Source organism: Aythya fuligula, chromosome 3, assembly GCF_009819795.1.
Source record: "Aythya fuligula isolate bAytFul2 chromosome 3, bAytFul2.pri, whole genome shotgun sequence".
In the NCBI taxonomy this organism is placed as follows: domain Eukaryota; kingdom Metazoa; phylum Chordata; class Aves; order Anseriformes; family Anatidae; genus Aythya; species Aythya fuligula.
Window position 1 is genome coordinate 48,185,068 of NC_045561.1, and position 21,492 is coordinate 48,206,559.

Genomic DNA, 21,492 nt, shown 5'->3' on the forward strand with positions numbered 1-21,492 from the left:
CCTCTCCTGGAAAGCAGTATGCACATTAGAAATTACAAGATTCCAAGTGCAATATTAAAGCTACAATCATTCATTTAAAAAACAAAAAACAAACAAACAAACAAACAAAAAAGTAAAATAAATATGATCATCCATTTAAAATTGATATAAGTTAATGTTTATTGCCAAGAAACCCAACTGATGGTGTGTTACCCTCCTTCTGTATATTCTGTGGTTTGCTATGTCTGACAATAGACCTACCCACCTTTGAAATACTTGTCAGAAAAACAACATCAACTGGAACTGGACACCTGCATTTCAATCTTATATGAGACTCTACAATGACTTTTTCTTGTTGTATTTCCCAAGATATTGTGTCTCAAACAAAGGAAAAAAGGAGAATACTTCTCATTTTCTATGAGTTGTTTCATCCTTTTACCAATTCAGGGACACAAAACAAAGAAGAAACTCACTGTATTTGTCTTTTATGCCTGTGAAGTTTTATTAGATATTTCTGATAGCATTAAATACATAGAACAGAAGAAAAAGAAGCAAACACAATTGGTTTGTATTTTCATATTTTTTATTGACATATAAATATGTGTCAGCAGAAGTACAAATGTTCCATCAGAGATATAAAACAGTGAATAAAAAAAAAACCCTGACCACAAAGTTAGCCCATAGTGAAGACAAAGAAATAGCTGATGTCAATCACTACAGCAAGTAATGACAATGCATGTAACATATTACAAACTTTCATTGTCCACAGTACCAGTCTTGTTTCACTAACTTTGTTTTACTGTATAATCGTTACTTGTATTTTTTTTTCTCTAAAAGAAAAGGAAGTACACAGGCTTGTGGTTACAGGAAATGAAATCTGTTCCCCTAGACCAACATCTCTTAAAATACAGCTACTTCTATGTGGTGCTATAATGGCAAATTTCTTCTTGATGTTTGAAAGAAAAGACCAGAAAAGACCCCCAAAATTCAATGCTGATCTGCTGAATATACATGTGCAGTTATACACACTAGGGGAAAAAGCTCTCCTGGTCTCTCTGCCAAGTAATGACAAATTTCTGAACCATGAAGCATTTCAGAAGTTACCTCTCTTTCCATTATGGGGATTTTATGTTTCATTTTACATTTTTTATTTTTTCTTTGTTCTTCATCTATTGTCTGTTTTCTGTCGTCCAAAAAGAGATTTTCCTCCCAAAACACATCATAAAAATAACTGATTTCAGTTGTCCAATAAGTTCCTGCTGTTTGTGAATCATGTCACCCTCCCTAGAAATGCATTCACATTTTCCATGGCTTCCCCCAAGAACAAGTGCCCATGGAGGAGATGGGCTGCATTCTAGCAGTTTTTTGTTTTGTTTTGTTGTTTTTTGTTTGTTTGTTTTTCTCCCGTAGACTGTAATGGGAGATTATATTCTGGCTAGAAATGTCCAGACATGCCTGAGAGGCTATACACAGCCCACCTAAATGATAACTCTTTAAAGCATGTAAATTGTGTAAATTGTGATCTTTTCCTTCTATGAGAGTGTCAATGACAATATATCACATATATATCACAATAGATCACATCATTCATTGAGCTTCTAGAATGAGGTGTCTATCACATGCAAGACAACTAAAGCTGGCAATGTTTGCCACTCACCCAAGGCTGTGTAACCCCATCATCACCTGGCCGTGCTAACAGGTTACTTTTCACAGCCTTCAAGGGGCAGCCCAAATTCACACAGACACAGAAGGATTCTCCATCTTACAAAATCTACCTGTTATGGGTAAGAGTTAGCACAGGAGCCATTACTGAATATAAACTTGTCCTGAATTTAGACCTCCTGTTGGCATTCATTGTTATTGTATTAAAGTCAGAACACATACACAGCCTTTTTTCTGATGTTCTCTACATAATTAATTCTTATAACATAAATAAATTTAATCTTCTGACACTGCCTCTAGTTAGTTTACATACAAGAATATTTTACTTGTATCCTCTTCCAAGCAATGTATGGTGCTATGCAAAACAAAGCACAATCCAAAAGGCCAGAAACAAGCCTTCACCCCTCTCACTTCTCAAGCACCTTTCAGTCATCTACAAACAGCAACAGCTGGCAAATAATATTGACATTAGTTCGTCAATGAATTATAGCTTTGAATGACCTTCACCGTTCTTCCCAGACTGCTGCAATGTCTACGAAACTGTATAAAAAATAAAAATTCACGAAGGAGAAGCATTAAAGGGAAAATGGAGGCTTAGCTCATCCAGCATCACATCTGAGCACCTCCCCATGCCTCCCAAGGGCCAGTGGGGTCTGGCTGGCTGCCAAGAAGCCAGGGCTGAGTTCTGTGCTCCCACCCCACACTGAGACACAGCAGCGGGTTTGCCCAGGGTTTGCACCAGGGCAGTGCAAACCCATGGCTTCCAGTTCAGGGCTGGTCTCTGCCAGACAGCCCTGGGGAGCTTACAGCTGCCACAGGATGATCACATTGGTGTAGGAGGAGTGTCCCCCCCACACCAGTAACTCCAATTTCAGGTCATATGCTAATCACCAATTTGCCAGATGTTATGACATATGCATTTAGTTTCATACCTTCCAATCACTCCTGACTTTTGCTAAGCATCCTTTTGACCTCCAGCTATGCCTCAGAGGAAATTAAGAATAGCCTTGAAAGACAGACTTTCATTGCTAACTATTCAAAGCATGCAAACTTTAATTTGAGATTACTAACATAGACCCTGTTTTCCTCCAGCATGGTTGGTGGTGTGGGCAGTTGCTGGGAAAAGGGAGGGAGAGCCAGGAACTGTTGAAATGTCTGCTATACTCCTCACCACAGGAAATCCCCATGCACAGCAGTCTTTTTGCGCTCTTAAGATGATAAGACTGCAGCAGTAGTCATTCAGCTGCACTGACCTTAATGTTAGCATCACTCATTTGTGTTATGAAGCCTTAAAACCCATTCCTATATTTGCCTATGCCAAATATTTTGTTCTGAGCTAATAAAGCCCTCTACAACAGCTCAATGTCTTTCTTTGGTTTAATTCTCCATTGTTAACAGTATATCATTTGGATGCCACTCTCACATCCTTCACCGTAAGGACACTGTATTGACTGTCTGGCTCTGGCCAGGACCCAACTCTTGGTGGAGAAGCTCACAGGGACCAAAACAAAGGCAGGTTGTGCCAGCTGTCTGCTTGCAGAGCCACAGATCCAAACACTTGCTACAGGTCAGCTTCAAACAACTGGGTCCAGTTAATACTTCCCTCCATAACCAAACTTGTCTTGTCCCTGCTCATTTTCCCAAGACAGCTAAACATCTCTGTCAGCATCCCAGATAACTTATCCCCAAGGCAGAAAGATGGCCAATGGTGTGAATAAGAGCAGCTCTGGGAGTCAGCTTGGCCCTTGTCAGAGTGAGGTGATTTGGTTTGCAGGAATGGACAGAGACTGTAGCTTAGAACATAAAAAAAAATAAAAATAAAAAAATCAGCATATCTGGCACATGAACCCCAACAGGGCCTGGAAGGAGGCAGCGGTGGGCAGCTGTATGATCTGACCTGCAGAGCTAATGCCTTGTCACAGCCACATAACAGGAGAGGAGGAAGAGGAGTGCTGCCACATTCAAGAAAGACCGTTAATGGGCAGGGCTTTTGTCACAGAGTGTCACTGGGAGATAGGAGCAGGCTGGGGTGAGGATCTCCTGGTCTCATCCCTCCTGACCTCAGAAAGGTCTGCCCTGACCAGCACCCTCCCTCACAAGACGTCTTCTCTTCTCTTCTCTGTCCAGATTCTCCAAGGGCGAAGAAGAATGGGCTCAAATACTCATCCTCCCTTCCCCAAAGTCATCCAGTTCTTACCATTTCCAATTGTCCTCACCCAAGGGTATATGCTAACAATAGAAATAAACAAATGGCTCAAATATACAAATAAATAAATAAGAGCTCACTGAGCTAGATAGTGCATCTTTTTAAGCAGATCTGTTCTACCTAAACCAAAGAATATTCCCTTTCTGGAAACAGCACTTAGAAAAAAAACAAATTTATTCCATATTTACAGAAAAATACGCTGCTTGTTCTGAATGTCATTACACTTAGAAGAAGAACATGCATTTTCATCCACACTCTGCAGCAAACTTCAAAGTGGCAGCAAAGTGCCAGAATAAATTCCCAGTGTGGGAACGTGGTTCTTTGTTCAATGCCATCCTTCAAAGATCAAATATAAGAGTTGGTGTCCCGATGTTTCCTTTTCTTGCCGCATTTACCATAAGGACTGAAGAAATGGAAGAGGAGGGGCGTAAAGGTGGAAGAAAAGAGAAAAGAGAGTTATAGTTGAAGATACAGTACTGGCACGTTTATTATCAGTGTAGAAAGTTTCCTTATTCTTTTGTTTGTGTATCAAAGTGGGGAAAAGTTGCTGATGCAGGATCCAAAACCACACTGTGAAACACTAATCTATGGCACTACCTCCTCAAGAAATCTACTGCCAGGCAAGCCAGTGTGTTCCCTGAAAGCCTGCAGCACAATGAAGAATCTCACTTGCAGTTTCCTAGGAGTGGGGAAACTATGTTTATATCTCTTCAGCTACAAATTCATCTTGTAGGTGACTTTTCAGTGGCTTCACAAACTGTGGAAAAGCTCCCATTATCAAAAGCCCTTCCTCACTTGATGCTTTGACTGAGGTGAGGGCTGGTTTTCCTGACCAGAGAGCTGCAGGCTATGTTTTGCAGCCTCTCCCTTGTACACTATCACTTTCTGTTTCCAGAAGTGCACAGGACAACTTCGTGCCCTTATGAGAATTTTTTCTGTATTTACAGGACCTGTCTCCATAATTTTGTTGTTGTTGTTTCTTGTTTTTTAACAACCTGACTTAGTGGTACTGAAAAAGAAAATTGAGGAAAATATCACCTGCTCATAGTATCATCCTGATTAGGGAATTTACTTTGACACTCAAAATACATCAATCATTTATGACAGATGACAAGGTTAGAGGAGGACACCCTAAGGAAACCTCACATGGGTAAAAGTAAGAAAATACATATCATACCTTGATAGCTGCTCTACATCCTCCACTGTCTCTGGTAAGGAGATTCCCTTTGTCTCTGGTAAAAGCATTACTAGGATCCCGCAGACAACTGCAAGAATACCTACAGTGGACACGGAAGAAACAAAAAAAGCAATAAAAAAGTATTATAGCAATTGTGTTAAAGCAATAAAAAAGTGTAAAAGTGTTAAAGCGATAAAAAAATGTTACTTTTCTTATTTTCAGGGTTTATCAGCTGAGGAAGGCTTACTCAGATTAAGATTAAAGTGAGATGTTTAAAGCGCAACATGTATTTCTGATTAATCCTGCTTGTAAAAGCACCTTCATGATAAATTACTTTAACCTATTAAAAAACAAACAAACAAAACAAAACAAAAGAAAACACCTGAGGGCTATGGGTTCATTTGCAGCCTGAATTACCCCAAAAGGGATCATTTAAAGATCAAAATTTTACGTCCTTCAACAGGTGCAGATAGTGTGATTAGATAATGTGAACACAGTATTTCTATAAATGTCTATTATTGGAATAATGGTAATTTTTTAATGTCTTTTTTTTTAATGTCTTTTGTTTTTCCATTTTTGTTTTAAAGCTAAATTTGTCATTATTACCATTAGCACCATTTTCCCTTCTTACTTTATTCTATCCCTTTTGCTTTTTTCCCAGCCACATGTACTTCCTTTAAGATGGGTTTATTTGCGGACTTCAGCTTCCTTGTTGGAAAAAATCTAATTTTTTTTTTTTTTTTTTTTTTTTGTTCCCGCAGACTAATTTCATAGGGCTCATTTCTCCAAAATTAAACTGAGGAAAAGAGTTTTAGAGGAAGAAGTTGTGGCTAATATAACATCCGGTCTTAACCGTATATACAAAACAGAAAAGCAAACCAACTAACCAAATCACAGAATCACAGAATCACAGAATTTCTAGGTTGGAAGAGACCTCAAGATCATCGAGTCCAACCTCTGACCTAACGCTAGCAGTCCCCACTAAACCATATCCCTAAGGAACAAATAAACAAACAAAAAACAACAAATATTTATTAAAGGACATCAACCTCCATTATCCAGAGATTGAGCTTATTTCTCTGCAATTACAGGACTTAGCTGCAATATTTCTCAGTCTCGAAACACCTCACATAATTTCTATGGTTTTTCAACCAAGTTACTGAAAGGGCCTGAGATCTTCCATCGTGTGCTGTGAAACCACCCATACCTCACCTATTTGCTGGTTAGGCTCTTTTGCTAGACATGAAGGTTGAGAGGGGCTGGCTTGAGTGGGAGATGAGGCCCATGCTACAATTTTGCCCTAAGAAAAAAGCTCAGCTAGGAGGAAAATATATTAACAAAAAGTGTATTTAAAGTCAATTCTTACTGAAAATAATTAGAGGTAGCTCCAACCAAACAGCTGCTAGTCGGAAAAGCAGGAATGGGGCTATGATCCCACCTAGGTCACACAAACTCGAGCACAGGGAAACACCAAAGTTTCTGGAAAAAAAAAAAAATAGTGCCAGATATTTGAGAGATGCTTAACAAACAGATGAGCAGCAGTTTGAGAAGCAGCATGTAGGATTAACTCCAAAATTATCTTGTCAGTATATGCCATCCACACTGATGAGCAGCTTGCTGTTCAGTAAGGAAACTCTGGAGAAAAGTGAGTTTTACTCAAAAGCAGTGAAATAGGTGAAAAGCTGAGGGAAAAGTTTCAACTTACCTCAGTATTGTTGGGTACAACTCGGAGTTCACAAGGTAGACAATTTCAAAAGCGATTGTGATGCCCAGCCTTCCCAGCGTGGCCACCGTGGTTTTGAGCCATGGGATATCTGTCCGTTCAAAAAGAAACCCTGGTGAGCCGTGCTTTACCAAACCCTGCGGCCTGCTGCCAGCCAGCTCTCACTTATAGGGATTTTACTCCGGTACCTGCACTGGTTGCAGCAGAACATTTCTCAGATATAGGGGCACAAGGAAAGCCTCTGCCCTGTTGTCTATGAAGTGCAGATCACAGTAAAACACAAGCAAGGGTGAGAAAACTATATTTAAAAAAAAAAAACAACAAAAAAAAAAAACTGTGATAGGTGGTGGAACAACTCCTCTCTGCCTGAGTGACCACGCACCCTCCTTGTCAGAGGCTGGTTATGAAGCTGAATGGATCACGGGTCTCCCTCAGCCATGCCATTTCTATTCTCCGGCTCCTAAAAGAATAAGCCCCAAGCCCTGTCAGCGAAAACTACAATGCAGGAACACTGAATCAGTGCAAGTCAGACTGAAAAACCACTGCTGTAGATATCAATCTATATTGACATTTATTGCTTTCCGACATCATGAGAGACTGCTTTGGAGAATCAGAAATAAATTCCAACCTTATGATTCAAGGGGTATAACACTGTTCTCCTTAGAGCAGGCCAACTACAATTCACTATTTGTTTAGCCATTGCACATTAGACACACTCCTAACGATGTTAATTTTGAGTACCCTTGCCATGTACCTCGTGAAGGCACAGCCAGCTCTGGGTCGCTCTGACCAGCTCTCCCTGCTCTGCTCAGTCTCTGCAATAGTCACATCTGCACCACAGGGCAGAGTCATCCTGCCTCACTGTATGCAACACTTCAGCAGTCCTCGTGCCCTATCTGGAGAGCTGGTGGCCTCTGGAAGAGAGCCACAAGGAACATAATAAGGACTGCTGCAATGCCCTTGCAAGAGGACAGTCTGCCATATGAAACAACCATGACAGGGCAGGCTGGGAGGTTAGTGAAACAGCAAGCCTGAGCCTGTCACGAAGGGGAGCTCTGCCACTGGAGAGGGCTCTGGTAGTGGCTGTGTTTTCTCATGACTCAAATAGGAGGAACAAGAAAACATTTCAGTTTGCTCTGAAGTGGAAAATGGATGCTTGGATGTTTTTCCCTTCCAAAACAATCAAACAAACCCCCCAACAAATTTCATCCCATGCTGCGAAACTGCCTTTGCCCTGAAAAGCTCTATTTTCAAACACTTGCAAGAAAAGCAAAGGCTGGAAAGAACAAAACAAATTCACATTGTCACCCTGGCACCCCTTCAGTCTGTTGGGCCCCTGAGGTGAGGGTGACGCACGTGTGGCTCTTCCCTCTGCCATGGGACTTGAACTGTGTGAGCACCCCAGGGTGACCAAGCCCTCATAAGTTGCCGCTTCATTTCACATCTGTGCAAACACTTCTCTTGAAAGCAGGACTTGGGACTCAGGTGTTCCATCTGTGATCTCCAGGACTGGGCCCTCTGTTTCTGAATTGCAGTGCCCCATGGTGGAGAGCAGGCAGGCACCCACTCATGGCCTGATGGCTTGTCAAAGAGGCTTGCAGCAGTGGGGACATAAGCGATCATGGGCAAAATCCATCAGCAGAGCAGAGCCAGCCAGCATTCACAGACTTCAGTGGTCTAGCTGATGAACTCAAATAAGTGAGGACAACACTGCATCATCCCAGGGTGCAGTCTCACAGTCACCAGTGCCAGCACCACAACAGAGTACTGACCTTCCTGCTCCATATCCCTGTCACATCATTTCTACTTCTACTGAAGCAATGAAGCTCCTCAAACATGCAATACAATTTTAAGTATTTTTGGAGAAAACCCTCTGAAGGAAGCTTAACTGAGAGGGAGGTGAACTAACACCCCTCTCTGAAGTATTTCATTTTGCACTCACTGCAAACCTGCCTGGTCTTGTCAACACGTCTTACCTTGAAGCGGCTCCCTGTGGCTCTTCTCAAGAAAAACTATTGTCCCATGATAAAATCTGGAGCTAAAACCTTTAAGGCTAGCCGGGATTGTCACTCGCTTTGATAGGAACATCCCTGGGAGGAATCAGCCTCTCTAATGCCAGTTTGGCTGCCAGTTCCTAGCTATACTGAGGCAAAGCACACTGACATGGTAACACAGGGTGCAGAGCACCTTCAAATGCTTCCCTGGGGATACACACTTGGTGGTACAATAAAACAGCTGCACAGGAGGGAAAACAATTTAAAGAAAAGAATGGAGTGCTGGGAAACCTTCAAGCAATATCAGACCCTTTGGTCATTCTTGAAATCAGTTAAGAGTGATGTAATTGAAAGTCATAGCTTTTCTCTACCCACTTCAGCATTGTCCAAAGCCCTGGGAGGGTGAGGGCAGGGAAGCTGTCCTTGTTGCCTGCTGCAGACCCTACACCCTGTTGTGGTTTGGATGGGGATGGAAGGGCTGGGGAGAATAAGGGTGGGCAGAGCACATTGCAGCCTGGCATTGCTGGGCCGCTGGAATGACCTGACAGTGCCAGGAGAGCCATGACATCAGGGGAAGGTCTTGAGAGGTTAGGCCATATTTTATTTTTCTAGGCATCATTTTATTTTTGAATGAGGAGACTCCAACAGTGCCTCAGCTAAATCACTGATTTCTTCCATTTTTAAGTGTCTTCCAAGTCAGGGAATGTATCTTCCTCTCGTGTTAGTATATTCTTCCCTTGCACACATCTTCAAAACAATATAGGGCCTTTATATACATATTTTCCATGACTACACCCATATGCTGCTCACTGCCCATCAGAGATCTGACCATTACATGTCCCAGGACAGTCTATAAGTAAATAAGGAATTGTTTCATGACTGTGGTGTTGCTTGAATCACCAGCCAGCTTGTACTTCTATCTACCACTTTGTGTGGCCTCCTGTCCTTGCTTAAGGGGTCAGAAAGAAGATATTGACCTAAAGATCTTGATGTTGGGAAGGGTTGGAAATTACCTTCTGGCAAGAAGGCAGTAATGAGACATGCAATTCCTGCCACAAAGTTGCTTATTGCGAAGGGAAGGCGCCGGCCAAAGCGATCAATTGTCACTAAAATTAGGAGAGCGGCAGGCAGCTCAACAGCTCCTGAAATGAAGAAGTCCAGGTAGAGGTTTCCTCCAACAATTCCTAGGCGCATGACAAGCCCTTGGTAGATCAGGGCACTTGTGAACCTAGACAGCAAAGGGAAAAAATACTGAGAGGCAAACAAATGACTGCAGGCAGCCAGAAAGACCCTAAAATTCACGAGGGGGTTATTCTTGATAACACCTCACCCTTGTAACAAGTAGCACTGAGGTGGGCACTCACCAGGCATACATCAGGATAAGCGTGTTTCTCCTCATCTGAGGAGTCCTCACCAGGTCCAGAAAGGAGGGATTGCTGACCTCTGCGTTGCTAACAGTGATCTGAGGAGAAAGGCAAGCAGCAAAGTCAGCTGTCAGATGTCAGGCAGGCACTGGAGCAGGGTTTCTAAGTAAATGCCGTGCTCAGCAGTATTTCAGTCAAGCAAGCAAAGGTGCTGATGACCTGGTTTGCTGCTTTTAGCACTCCAGAGGAGTGTGAAGTTATGGGAAATAGCTTACAGCTGAATACAGCTGCTGGCTTTCCTTCACAGCGACCATGCAAAAATTGGAAAGAAATCCCAAATCTTGACTAGAGAGTAGAAAAATGATTTCCTCAGAGTAAACTGAGAGAGGTTGACCTGGAATGCCTTGAAAGACAATAAATGGCTTTTGCAACGTCACAGTCACTTGGAGTAGAGAATGTCACAGGATGGCCAAAGCTATCGGGTTGTCAGAAAGCTGCTGGTAATACACCTGGGCACCAGGAAGTAAAGAGAAGTGTGAGAAAAATCAGATCTGTGAAGGCGCTTGGGTGATGCAAAACTTAACTGGTGAAATTCAGAGGAACTTAAAATATAAAAGCACTATGATGAGCAAGGCTTTTGCCCTGAAACAACTAAAAATCCCACAAAGTATGAATTAACAGTTCTCATATGCCTGAGAGGTACCGTAAATCTGTTCACAATTTCTCCAGTACAGACACAATGAGGCAGTCGGTGAAGTTATTAGCTAGAAGGTTTAACACTAACAGAATGGGCAGGGTTTCATGCAGCCTGTGATTATGTTTTGTAATTCATTACCATAGGATTTTGTGGAGCCAGAACACATCCATGGAGGCTGGCTCATCCAGCAGGTTTTAACCATGATGGGTCAAAGGGACACCCTGACCAAGGGGTTCCCCAAGCTGGCCAGCAACTGGGGGAACATACAAGGGGAAGAATCAGTCTACTCCTGTCAAAGATGTTGCCCTTAATTTGTTTCCCAATCATCTACTGTAGGTATTTACAACACATAATAATACTAAGACACATGCTGGCAGCCCTTTGGTTTGTACGTTCACTTTGCAGATGAGGAAGACAAGGAAGAGAAGGCATAGGTGGTTTTAGGCAGGGACCAATATGGGTCTGCCCAAGAACTGGCAGCCACAGCTGAGGTTTCCATCAGCTCTCAGAGAAGCTGTGGAAGACATGGGGTTAAAACTGATGCACCATTTTGAGGAGAACTCCAGGCAGCCTGGCTGCTGGGACTCCCAGATGTTGCCCCCTCTTGCGAGGAGCCTTAAGAAAGCAGATGGAGGAGCAAGCCCTTCTCTGCAACCAAAGCACTCGCTGCCCTGCACCCACACAAGGAGCCCAAGGACACAATCCCAGCCCATGGGGAGACAAGGTGAGAAGACATAGAGGTATGTGGGATCTCACACATCCATGATGAGGCAAGAGGCAAAGCCCAAGGCATTTGCCAAGGGGCTCCTCAGCTATGCCCACAGTTCTTCTGTGTTGTTCACATCAGAAGATAGCACAGAGAGATTTGGCTGGCTGAATTTAAGCATGACTTTTTCGTTACTAAGTGCCACAAAACTCGGACAACAAGTGGACAGAGAAATGCCACATTTGTTTGAACTTCCTTTCTACTCTGTCTTGCTTTTCTTCTGCAGCCAGAGCCAGAAGTTTTCTTCAAAGCACTGCCACTACTGTTGCATGCCAGAGCACTTTTAGGACAGGCTGATGTTGCCAGGTTTCTACACTGCTCTTGGACTCTCTCATAATATGGTTATAAAGCTTCCGTGACTTGTTTATAAGAGCAGGCTGCCAGCCATCATCTGTGCCTTTGTGCAAATATGGTTTTAGTCCTCCAAAGGACCGAAGATAAACTCAACATGGCTGTTACCATATATTTTTATGTCTTAATAAAGTCATAATAACCCCAAGCATGACTGAGCATTTTTTATACATGAAGAAAAAAATCACTGTGGAGTCAATGATTTGTTGGGAAGAAAATCCTCTTTTTGTTCCTTGAAGTCAAGGAGAGCTTTGCTATTCACATCACTGCAGCCAGGAATTCTAAGACAGAGCCCATGTTTCCAAGATACACTACCTGGAGACTCTGTAGAAAGTTTTGTAAATAACTTCCATGACATTTTTATGTCCCATCAAATTACATCTCGTTCTTTTCTGCAATAATTTTTAAAGGTTCCTAAAACACAGCACAGACACATAATTCTGCACAGGAGAGTACATGCATGCATATGTATAATATTTATGCATGGTCATTAATATATACTAGAAATATCTATGTGTGAAGGGAGATGGGTTCTTGATCCACAACTCTCTCAAGGAGCAGTCTTTACTCAGCTGGCCACAGCTCAGTCTGCTTTTGGACAGAGACCAAGAGATAATTACAAGCAACTAGAAAAAAAAAAAAAAAAAAAAAAAAAAAAAAAGTTTATAAAACACACACACACAAATAAAAAAAAGTTAATGAGTTCTGTACAGAGCTGAACTGTACCAGTGTTGTAACTCAGACAGCAAAATAAGGAAATGTTTATCTGTTTTTATACAGAGGTCATTTGTGGCTTCTGCATGCCAATAAAAACACAAGGCTCTTATGTCCAGAGCCATGCAAGGGAGCCAGCCAATGAAACTGTTCTAGAGGTACTGGAAAATCATAACCGAAATGCACTGAAGGATAACGTTTTTCTCTTCTCCCTGCCCCTCCACACCTGCACCTCTCTGCCTGAAATTCTGGAGCTGCAACATGAAAGAGCACTCTGACGTGACTTAAGGCAAGAAATACACTCGATCCCCCACTGACATGCTTCCTGGAGATTCTCTCTCTTCTCTGGGCACAGCACCAAGGATGACAGACATTGTGTATTGAAAAGGTCCTGGGAAGAGATCCAGCATGAATCTGGGTGTGTGGAGGTTAATCTGCTGCAGCTGTGAGGGGCTTAGGGACATGAGGTGGAACTCTTCTAAAAGAAATTAAATATGACTTTAAGCAATAAGTAGTGAAAGACACACATCTCCATTCTGACGTGAGGCTCAGAAAATGCTCATGTCTTGCGAGAGGCAGCAGGTGCAGGAGTGCAGGGCTGAACATGAAGGGAGAGCTGCAGCAGCACAAATTTCCCACTGAATTTCTTTGGCACCGGGTAATGCTGACCAGGACAGGGGAACCTCAGTGAACCTCTAGCCATTTCTTTCTCTTTAGCCAGTCTTTTCAGTTGTTTTTTCTCTCACTGATTTCAATCTGCAGTCCTCCAGTTGTGCCAGAAGCTACTCCGACGTGCCTAGCACAGATCACTCTGTTTTGTGGGACAGCTGGGGGTGATTTCCTGACCTTGTCTGGTACCACAGCGATGCCCATGTTCATAGGAGAAATGGCTCACTAATTTCTGGCCCAGCCTATTACTCCTTATCAAAGCTCCCTCTATCACAATGCTTCAATAATGTACAACAGTCTTATTCTTTATATCCCATTTCTTGGCTAAAGAAGTAATATATAACTTTTTCACTGACAACCCCTCCTCCCTATCATTAATTTTTGCCTGCTACCCTGAACCACACAACATTCAAAAAAAATTTATTTTTGAAGTTTTTGAACAGATCTCTGCTGATCTATCTAGTTTTGACTTTTGACTTTACAAAATCATCAGTCCAGATTCACCTACCTTAGGAAGTATAGCATAGGTCAGGGCCCAGCTTCTCTACAGAGTTTACTCTATGAAGTTTAACTTGCCAGAGCTGTTATTATCTGTCATTAACATACGCTTCATGAAGTGAAAATGTGATCTTACATTGGTATAAATAATCTAGCTATTTCTATAACACTTCTGTTGTTGTATATCTCTTCCTGTGTGCACTTCATGCAAAGTCTGTATTTATACCAAGAATGTTCTTGAATAAGCAGAACTGCTTAGTCTGAGTGTCTGATTTATGAAGCATGCTTCTTACCAGATAAATAAAATCCTGTGCATTTGGAAACAGATATCTGGTGTTTCAGGAAGAGAGTTCCAAACCTTATTGCTTGGGGTTCATCCAGAATTATATTCTAGGATTTTGGTGAAGCATTTCCACTTTTATTTATTTATTTATTTATTTATTTATTTATTTATTTATTTATTTATTTTGATAAGCTGGTCTAAATTCTCATTTTCTCCCTTGCTAAAGAAGAGCAATGGGAAAGAGCTAGGTAAGATATGAAGCTGTGGGAACCCAGGCTGCCAACTACCTGCTACAAAGCATACACATCATGATGGCCCTTCCTGACAGGGTAGGACACACCAGTCCTCTCTGAACACTGCCAACCCAAAGTCTTTTCCTTTAGACTAAGTGACACTCTAATTAAAAGTCACACATGGTAATTTTGTATATGTGTGAGAATGAATGTATATGCATATGCAAATATGTAGGCTACATGCATATGCTACTACTGTGTACTCATAGATGGCCATTTTCTGTAACTAGTTTCTTTTCAATATGAAAACAATTTCTGAAAGTGTTTAGCTAGTCACCTTCAGGCTAGCAGTCTGCCAGTGTTTTCCCTGTGATTCAATAATGATTTCAAACATTACTGTTAATAGCATTTAATCTCAAAACCTGTTTTTCTGGAGCAAAACCCCCATTCACATCTGTTATCATTAGTCCATGGGAAATATGTTCTAAGAGCCAGGCTATGCTACCCAACAAAGCGAGGCAAATGTTATAATGCATAAAAGTGTTATGTGAAATGCATCAGTCCTTTCAGCTTTGTCAAGACCACTTTTCAAAGGACTCTAATTCTAACATATAATTTCCTATTTTTAAACAGTGACAGTGCTTCCCATATTTTGAAATTTTCTGCATGTTTTCCCTAATAGGGATGGAAGCAAATTGATATTTAGAGTCGTGTTTTCTACATGATCTTCTGTTTGGGTTGTAGAAGAAAGGTCTAGCAAAGGAGCCAGGGAAGTGGATCCTTCCATCTCCACTCACTCTGTCAGTTTAAACTGTAGCTGCTAGTTTCACATATTTCCCACAGGTTTTTAAAATTAGGAGTGTTGCAAATGAAAGACTCAACTAACTGTTTTGCAAACTCCCTTTTTTAGCCTGTATCTTTCCACCCAATTTTCTTTTAACCCTCTTGTACATAACAATGTAGGTATGGGACTGAAAATCTTGTTCTGGTATGACACTACAAGAGTTTTGCCCACCACACAAATCAAACTGAACCTTCAAAAGATTAGGAAAGCTTAGAGAAAACACTAGCTCAGACAGATGACAGTACCTCTGAGTAATGTGGTGAGAGATATTTCCCATTGTGTTTTGCAATGTCATGCATGATTTTTAATGCCTTCTCTCCCTTTTTGCGTGTCAGGAGCCAACGTGGAGATTCAGGAACAAACCTGTAGGAACACAGAAGCTATTAACAGGGATTTCATCCATTACTACCTTAAGTAAAGAATATCCTTTGCCTTTTTCCCACCTTTATACCCAACACACTGATTTTTCAGTCTTGTGGGTAAGAAAGGAGAAAATAGAATGTATCAGTGCTCTGCAAAGTTGGAAAAGGGAGAAAACTTCTCAGGTGTAAAAGACTTCCATCCCTTGCTGTGTTCTTTATTTAGATACACATGGCCAGTGGATCAGGCATTTAACCCCATCTCAATTTCCACAGTGTACATCAAAAGTACACCAAAAGATAACCAAGAAAATGACAGGCTGTCTGTAGAATGGCAAGGAACTAGTGGAAGTCAACATCACCTACATGTAGTAACAAGAACAAGCAGACCAGGAAGCTTCTAGCTGTATCACTATAAGATAAATGCACATGTGCTCAAATATATACATACATGTATATATAAACTGAACCCAAAGCAAGACTACAGATCAGTGTTTCAGTCTGTGCTAGCCCACTGTTAAGATGGCGCACAGTTTAAAAGTGCCACAGCAATGACAGACAATGTTTGAAGAAGCAGTACAACGTACAAGAAGAGAATATGGGGCTTAGTTTCTTTGCATTCAGCCCACAGGATTGCTGCAGTCCCCTGGGATGGGTGGTCACCTGGGCATAGTGCTCTGCTTTCTATTACCCCTACTGCCCAAATTATGGGACCTACAGGGCAAGTTTGGACTGAGTACATAATTAGAAGTTAAGGTGGAAATAATGTCTGAAGGGAAAGCAGACAAGTTAAACTGATCTGGGCAAGTTAACAGAAACAGCCAGTCCTGGGCTAAGAAGCAGCAGAGCAGGGTTCTGGGAAGGACTGGCTGTGGCTGATGGCAGAGACAGACCCTGAGCAGAAAAAGAAAAGTGTGTGTCTGTGATTCACTAAAAAAACGTTTAGAAAGACAGAATCAACAGGTGTCTTCTTCCTAATTTACACCATCTTGCACACTAGAGACTTTGGACCACTGTGGGGGTCTCAAGGTGCTCAGGTAGCAATAGTAATAGCAACAAGAGCAATGACTGTAATGTTACCAGTAGTAGACCAGGAAAAGGAAGTTGGGCAGTGAAATGGCCAGCTGGATCCCCTGCCAAGTGGGAAGCAAGTAGGCAATGCCAGGGAGAATCATAATTCCCAGGGTGAAAAATATTTGTATGACGATCCCAATGATCCGCTGGGAAGAACCAACGATCTCTGTCACTGAGGAGATAGAAAGCCAAAATAAACAACACAGAAACAAACCTAACTCAGAAGAAGAATATTAGTGGTGGAACATAAGAAAAGATAATACTGTATCAACTCACAAATCTGTCTAGCCTAGCATCTTACATTCAGTTGTTTAAGTGTGTCACTGAAGTTGTCTAGGGCAAGCATGGGTGATACTTCTCCATCAACTCACTCACAGGTCTTCAGACACAGAAGTCTCTGACTGCATGTTAACTAATTAATTAAAAAGGGCCAGGACAGGGCTTGAGACTGCATCACGATCATGCTCAGTGGCAAATTCTTAGCACTCTCCCTGGCACTATTTTGGCCCATGCCCCAGAGAAGAGGATCCTGTGGCAGGGGCTGCACCCAACAGTTAATACGGGCAAGACTTCTGTCAGAAAAAAGTTTAGCCCTACCATGCTTATTTGCTCTGAGGGCTGAGGTACCAGCCCAAAGGCTTGTTTTATTTATGGCTGAAACTTTCCCTAAAGTCTGATGGTCTAATCTGAGTACTGCAAAATGAAGAAAGAAATGTTCCTTTCTTGTAAAACTTGACCCTGTCCAGGAAGTCAATGTCATGAAACATTTTGCTGGTTAGAGCTCTTAATAACATTGTAGGATAGGATCTCACTTTAAAATTAGACAATGTTCTTGAAAATGAAGGGGAAAGCAAATTCTGGCCCTTTCACCAGACTTTGGACCTGAGCTGCTCAGCAGTGAAACTTTGGCCAGAAAACTTAGGTGTTTCTGTCAGGGGCTTGGTGGAAGCATGTTTGTACCCATGTCCCCATGATGTCCCCAGGTCTCACTGTAACCCTTTATGTCTGGTTGCAATTCTGCTCTTGCTCACTGACTACATACAGACATGTTAAAATACTATCCCAGGCCTCACAGAGTACAGTGATGGTACACATTTTTGTGCTATATGATGATGCTTCCACTGTGTTTTGGAATATCACAGCAGATTATTGAAGGGCTGATCTTCCTTTTAAGTAAATCTGATGCATCATCTCAAGTAGGATACTTTCCTTGGTGCCATCTTATTTCATGTTCTGCAAAGGAGCTGGAAAGTCTCCCTTTTTGAACCTGGCAGTCAATCAAAATGCCATAAAAATACCCTTTTCTCATGAACAGTAAGCTTGTTATGAAGGAGCTTCATTGCTAAGCCATGACTATAACCTACTAAACAGTCTGGATCCCTGCTGTTTTGATGCTATTTATAAAAAAGCTCCCCTTCCTTCTCCCTTTTCAGGAGGTAATAATTTTAATGTGTACCCTGGTAGACAGTATGTCCAGCCTGGCACTGAGCAAAGCTTCCCAGCTAAAGGATGATGAACAGCCACCTAAGTGTCTGCCCTCCAAGCGTGGAAGAACAGTTAACTCCTCTGAGCATCTGTGGAAGATGCCCAGACTCTGACAAAGTGTCTGCCCTCCAAGCGTGGAAGAACAGTTAACTCCTCTGAGCATCTGTGGAAGATGCCCAGACTCTGACAAAGTTAACCGTGTCTGTATTTGCACATCCTGTTTGAATCTGGGCTTACTTCATGTATTTTGATCATCTCGGTGATCTTCTATGTAATTATTAATAATAATAATAAACTTTATATACACACATTCCACTCCTCCACCTCTTAATTGTTTGTTAATACTCTACCCCTCCCCACTGTCCATAGATTAGATAGCCATAAAATCTCTCAGATAACGTCAACAGAAGCATTGTATGGCTGCTGAATTGCCTACTACCAGCTGCACACAGCCATATTCAGGAGAGCAGAACCAAGACAGATCTGAAGGACGTGGCACTCCTGCTGGGCTGCCCTTGTGCATTACTTCTTCCTCACTCTTCCCCATTGGAATTCATGAGATCAGGCAGGCAAGTACATTGCTGCTCATATCTATCTCATATCTGTACTCAGCACTGAAAAGAGTTGCAGTCATTCCCAGAGGGCACTTCTGTATTAGTAAATGAGAAGACATTGCCAGGCAAGAAAACTACCTTGTTAGCTGCTAGAGGGGTCCCTGGCATGGTTTGGACTCAGGCCAGTGGCTGTTTCCCCAAATATTGAGTTCTGGCTTGAGCCCAGACCAAGGATCATGCCAAGTTACATTTTGTATACAGTCACACCTTGTCTTGCAGGATAGTGCATTAGAAGAACGGACATGAGTTATTCATCATCTGCTCCCCCCAGGGCCAATGCTTTTTCCAAGGAAAAATTATTATTAAGGGCAGACATAACTGACTCTTTGTCCTCCATCCCAGCTGTTCCTAGCCAGGGGAAAAAAAAAAAAAAAAAAAAAAAAAAAAAATTAAATGAAGATAATAGCTCTCACCAATCACATAGCATGTCATCCAGGTTCCCTTGGCAAATACGCCTTGGAGAAAACGGAAGATCAGAAATACAGTGAAGTTTGGCGAGAATGCTACTATGATTCCACATATCCCATCCCCAAGGCATGAGAGCAGGTAGATGAGGATTCTGCCATATCTGTTGAAGAAAATGAGAAGAAAGTGAAAATCATGATAGACGTAGAGATTTTTTCTTGTCATCTCATTTTAATGTTAGATCCCAAGGTGCCTTTTTGAGACCTGCCTGGTTCCAAATGGAGGCTGCCTGAAATTTTGTACTGTTTGCCCCAGGATATGAAACTCTTTTCACTGTGGTAGTTATCCCTGTCTTGACATCACTGATTTTAAAACTCATGATGCCCCTTTTATTTTAGAAAACAGTTTATATTTTTGTAGCTAAACTTTGGCCTATACGTTTTAGTTCATAATTTTGATACCACTGAAATGAGGGAAAAATTTGTCAGGGATTTCTACTTTCATAAATTAGTCTCCTAATCTTAAATACAGCCAGCTCTGTGAAAACAAGTCATTTTTTCTTTAGTTACTTTATCTGATTTTCCAGTGTTTTGTTTCAGGTTAAGACCACCTGTTTTTCACGTCTGCCTAACATTTTCAGGAATCTCATCTTCTAACAAACAGTGTCATAAGCAGGTGAGCTGAAGGTAAGCCAGAATCCGGGAAGAAGAAAAAAAAAAAAAAAAAAAAAAAAAAAAAAGAAAAAGACTTCCTGTTTCCTGCAATTGTATAGCAACTGTGTCCTTGGAACACAACTAGAATTTCCATCTTGATCTCTTCTGCCATTGTTATTGTTGCCGTTTTAAGAAGAAATTGTGAAAAATTGTGAAAACTGGTGTAGCTGTTTATCATATCAAAAAGTGTTAATAAGAATATGTTTGTTCGTTTTGTTCTAAAGGTTTTATGAGAAGAATTGATATGGGACAAAGATCAGGATATTTTCCATCAGGCCAATTTTGTTGAGTGCTGTCAAGGAGTGTCTAATGGTCTGGCTGCAGCACATTCCCTGATTGCTATCAGGGTACAATGGTCGTATTTGTACTGTAATTACATTATCATTAATACACAGGTACTCCTAGACATAATATCTTATTTTAATAATTAGCCATAATATCTCTCCATTTACACAGTCTTAAGGTACCAGTAATATAACTGCACAGCCAGACACTGTGCAGCGTTATCTAAAGTTTGCCAGTGCCATGGCACCTCTTCCACCTTCCCATATTACTTATTCCTATATCCCTTGGAAAACTCAAGTTTTCCTTAAAAGTATTTTTGTTTGGTAGTTTAAAATTTGTTATCTGAGACGACATTCTGGGTAATCCTATAAGCATCCCTTCTTACAAAGAAATCATACTTTAAGTTAGTATTATCATTACCACAAGTACCAAGGAAAAATAGAACAGTCAGATGGAATGTATTTTACAAAGAAATATGCTCTGCCAGTGAAATCATCAGTGGTGCTCTCAACCAACACATCGTTTGCCTGTCAGTAATGACCAACACAAAGCAGAAGCCAGGCTCCTTCTTTCGCTTTAAGAACAAGGTAGGGCTAGTGGAGGCATGAAGGCTCCCAGCTCTGGGGTGGGTTGCTGCCCAAGCCTGATCATCATCCATATATTTTCCTCAGCACTCATCCAGCCCTGACACAGCTAAGGACCGCATGGAGCCATGAATTCAATGGTCACTGTATGATTCCATCATAGGAAAGGAGAGTTACTGTACTGAGTTCACTCTTCCTCTCCTCAGGTAGCTGCTTTCTTCATCAGTGGTGCCTTTAAATGTCCTCCCATAAACACCAGTCCAGAAATCTCTTCTGAATGCCTCCTTTTCATTTCTGTGTCCTTCTGCCCTTCCCGGGTCCAGATGTGAACAGAGCACATTAGAAACCACAAAAAAAGGCTCTTTTCAGGACATTTTAAAGTCCAAGCATGATCAGGCAGCACCACTGTGTGAAGTTTCCAGCCCAAAAGGAAGTGAAGATTACTGGCTGGGTCTTGTTAACTCAGAATGGGGATATTCACCCAAAGTGAACTAAATCTCCAAAATGGTTAAACATGCTTACTGCAGGTTGCTACAAGTGACTTCATCTCCCAAAAACTGAAGGACAGCAGTGCTTCTACTTTACCTGTCTGCCGCATAGCCGAGGGTGAATGCACCAGCCAGAAACCCCAGATTAAGGATAGCCTGTGAGAGATCTAGCATCCAGGAGTGGCCGCACACAAGGTTATACTGTGGGAACAAGGGAGAGGCGTAAGTACTCCAGGTGGTTTATTCATCATCCCCAGAACAAGGTGTATAGAAACTGCATAGGGCCAAGCAGGAAGGGAAAGGATGGAAGGATGGGGACGGGGTT

At 41.8% G+C, this 21,492-nt stretch overlaps 1 protein-coding gene across 1 annotated transcript in view; it reads right to left on the reverse strand.

Annotated features, from left to right (window-relative positions):
* Positions 1 to 810: 810 nt before the first annotated feature.
* Positions 811 to 21,492, reverse strand: part of SLC22A3 (solute carrier family 22 member 3) — a 30,224-nt gene continuing 9,542 nt past the window's right edge. The window contains exons 2-11 of the mRNA XM_032185200.1: positions 21,265 to 21,368; positions 19,106 to 19,260; positions 16,600 to 16,765; positions 15,406 to 15,523; positions 10,106 to 10,203; positions 9,755 to 9,969; positions 6,730 to 6,838; positions 6,391 to 6,503; positions 5,025 to 5,124; positions 811 to 4,250 (exon numbers count right to left, since the gene is read on the reverse strand). Coding sequence (XP_032041091.1) covers positions 4,193 to 4,250; positions 5,025 to 5,124; positions 6,391 to 6,503; positions 6,730 to 6,838; positions 9,755 to 9,969; positions 10,106 to 10,203; positions 15,406 to 15,523; positions 16,600 to 16,765; positions 19,106 to 19,260; positions 21,265 to 21,368 — 1,236 coding nt within the window. The 3' untranslated portion in view covers positions 811 to 4,192. The remainder of the gene's footprint in view (positions 4,251 to 5,024; positions 5,125 to 6,390; positions 6,504 to 6,729; positions 6,839 to 9,754; positions 9,970 to 10,105; positions 10,204 to 15,405; positions 15,524 to 16,599; positions 16,766 to 19,105; positions 19,261 to 21,264; positions 21,369 to 21,492) is intronic.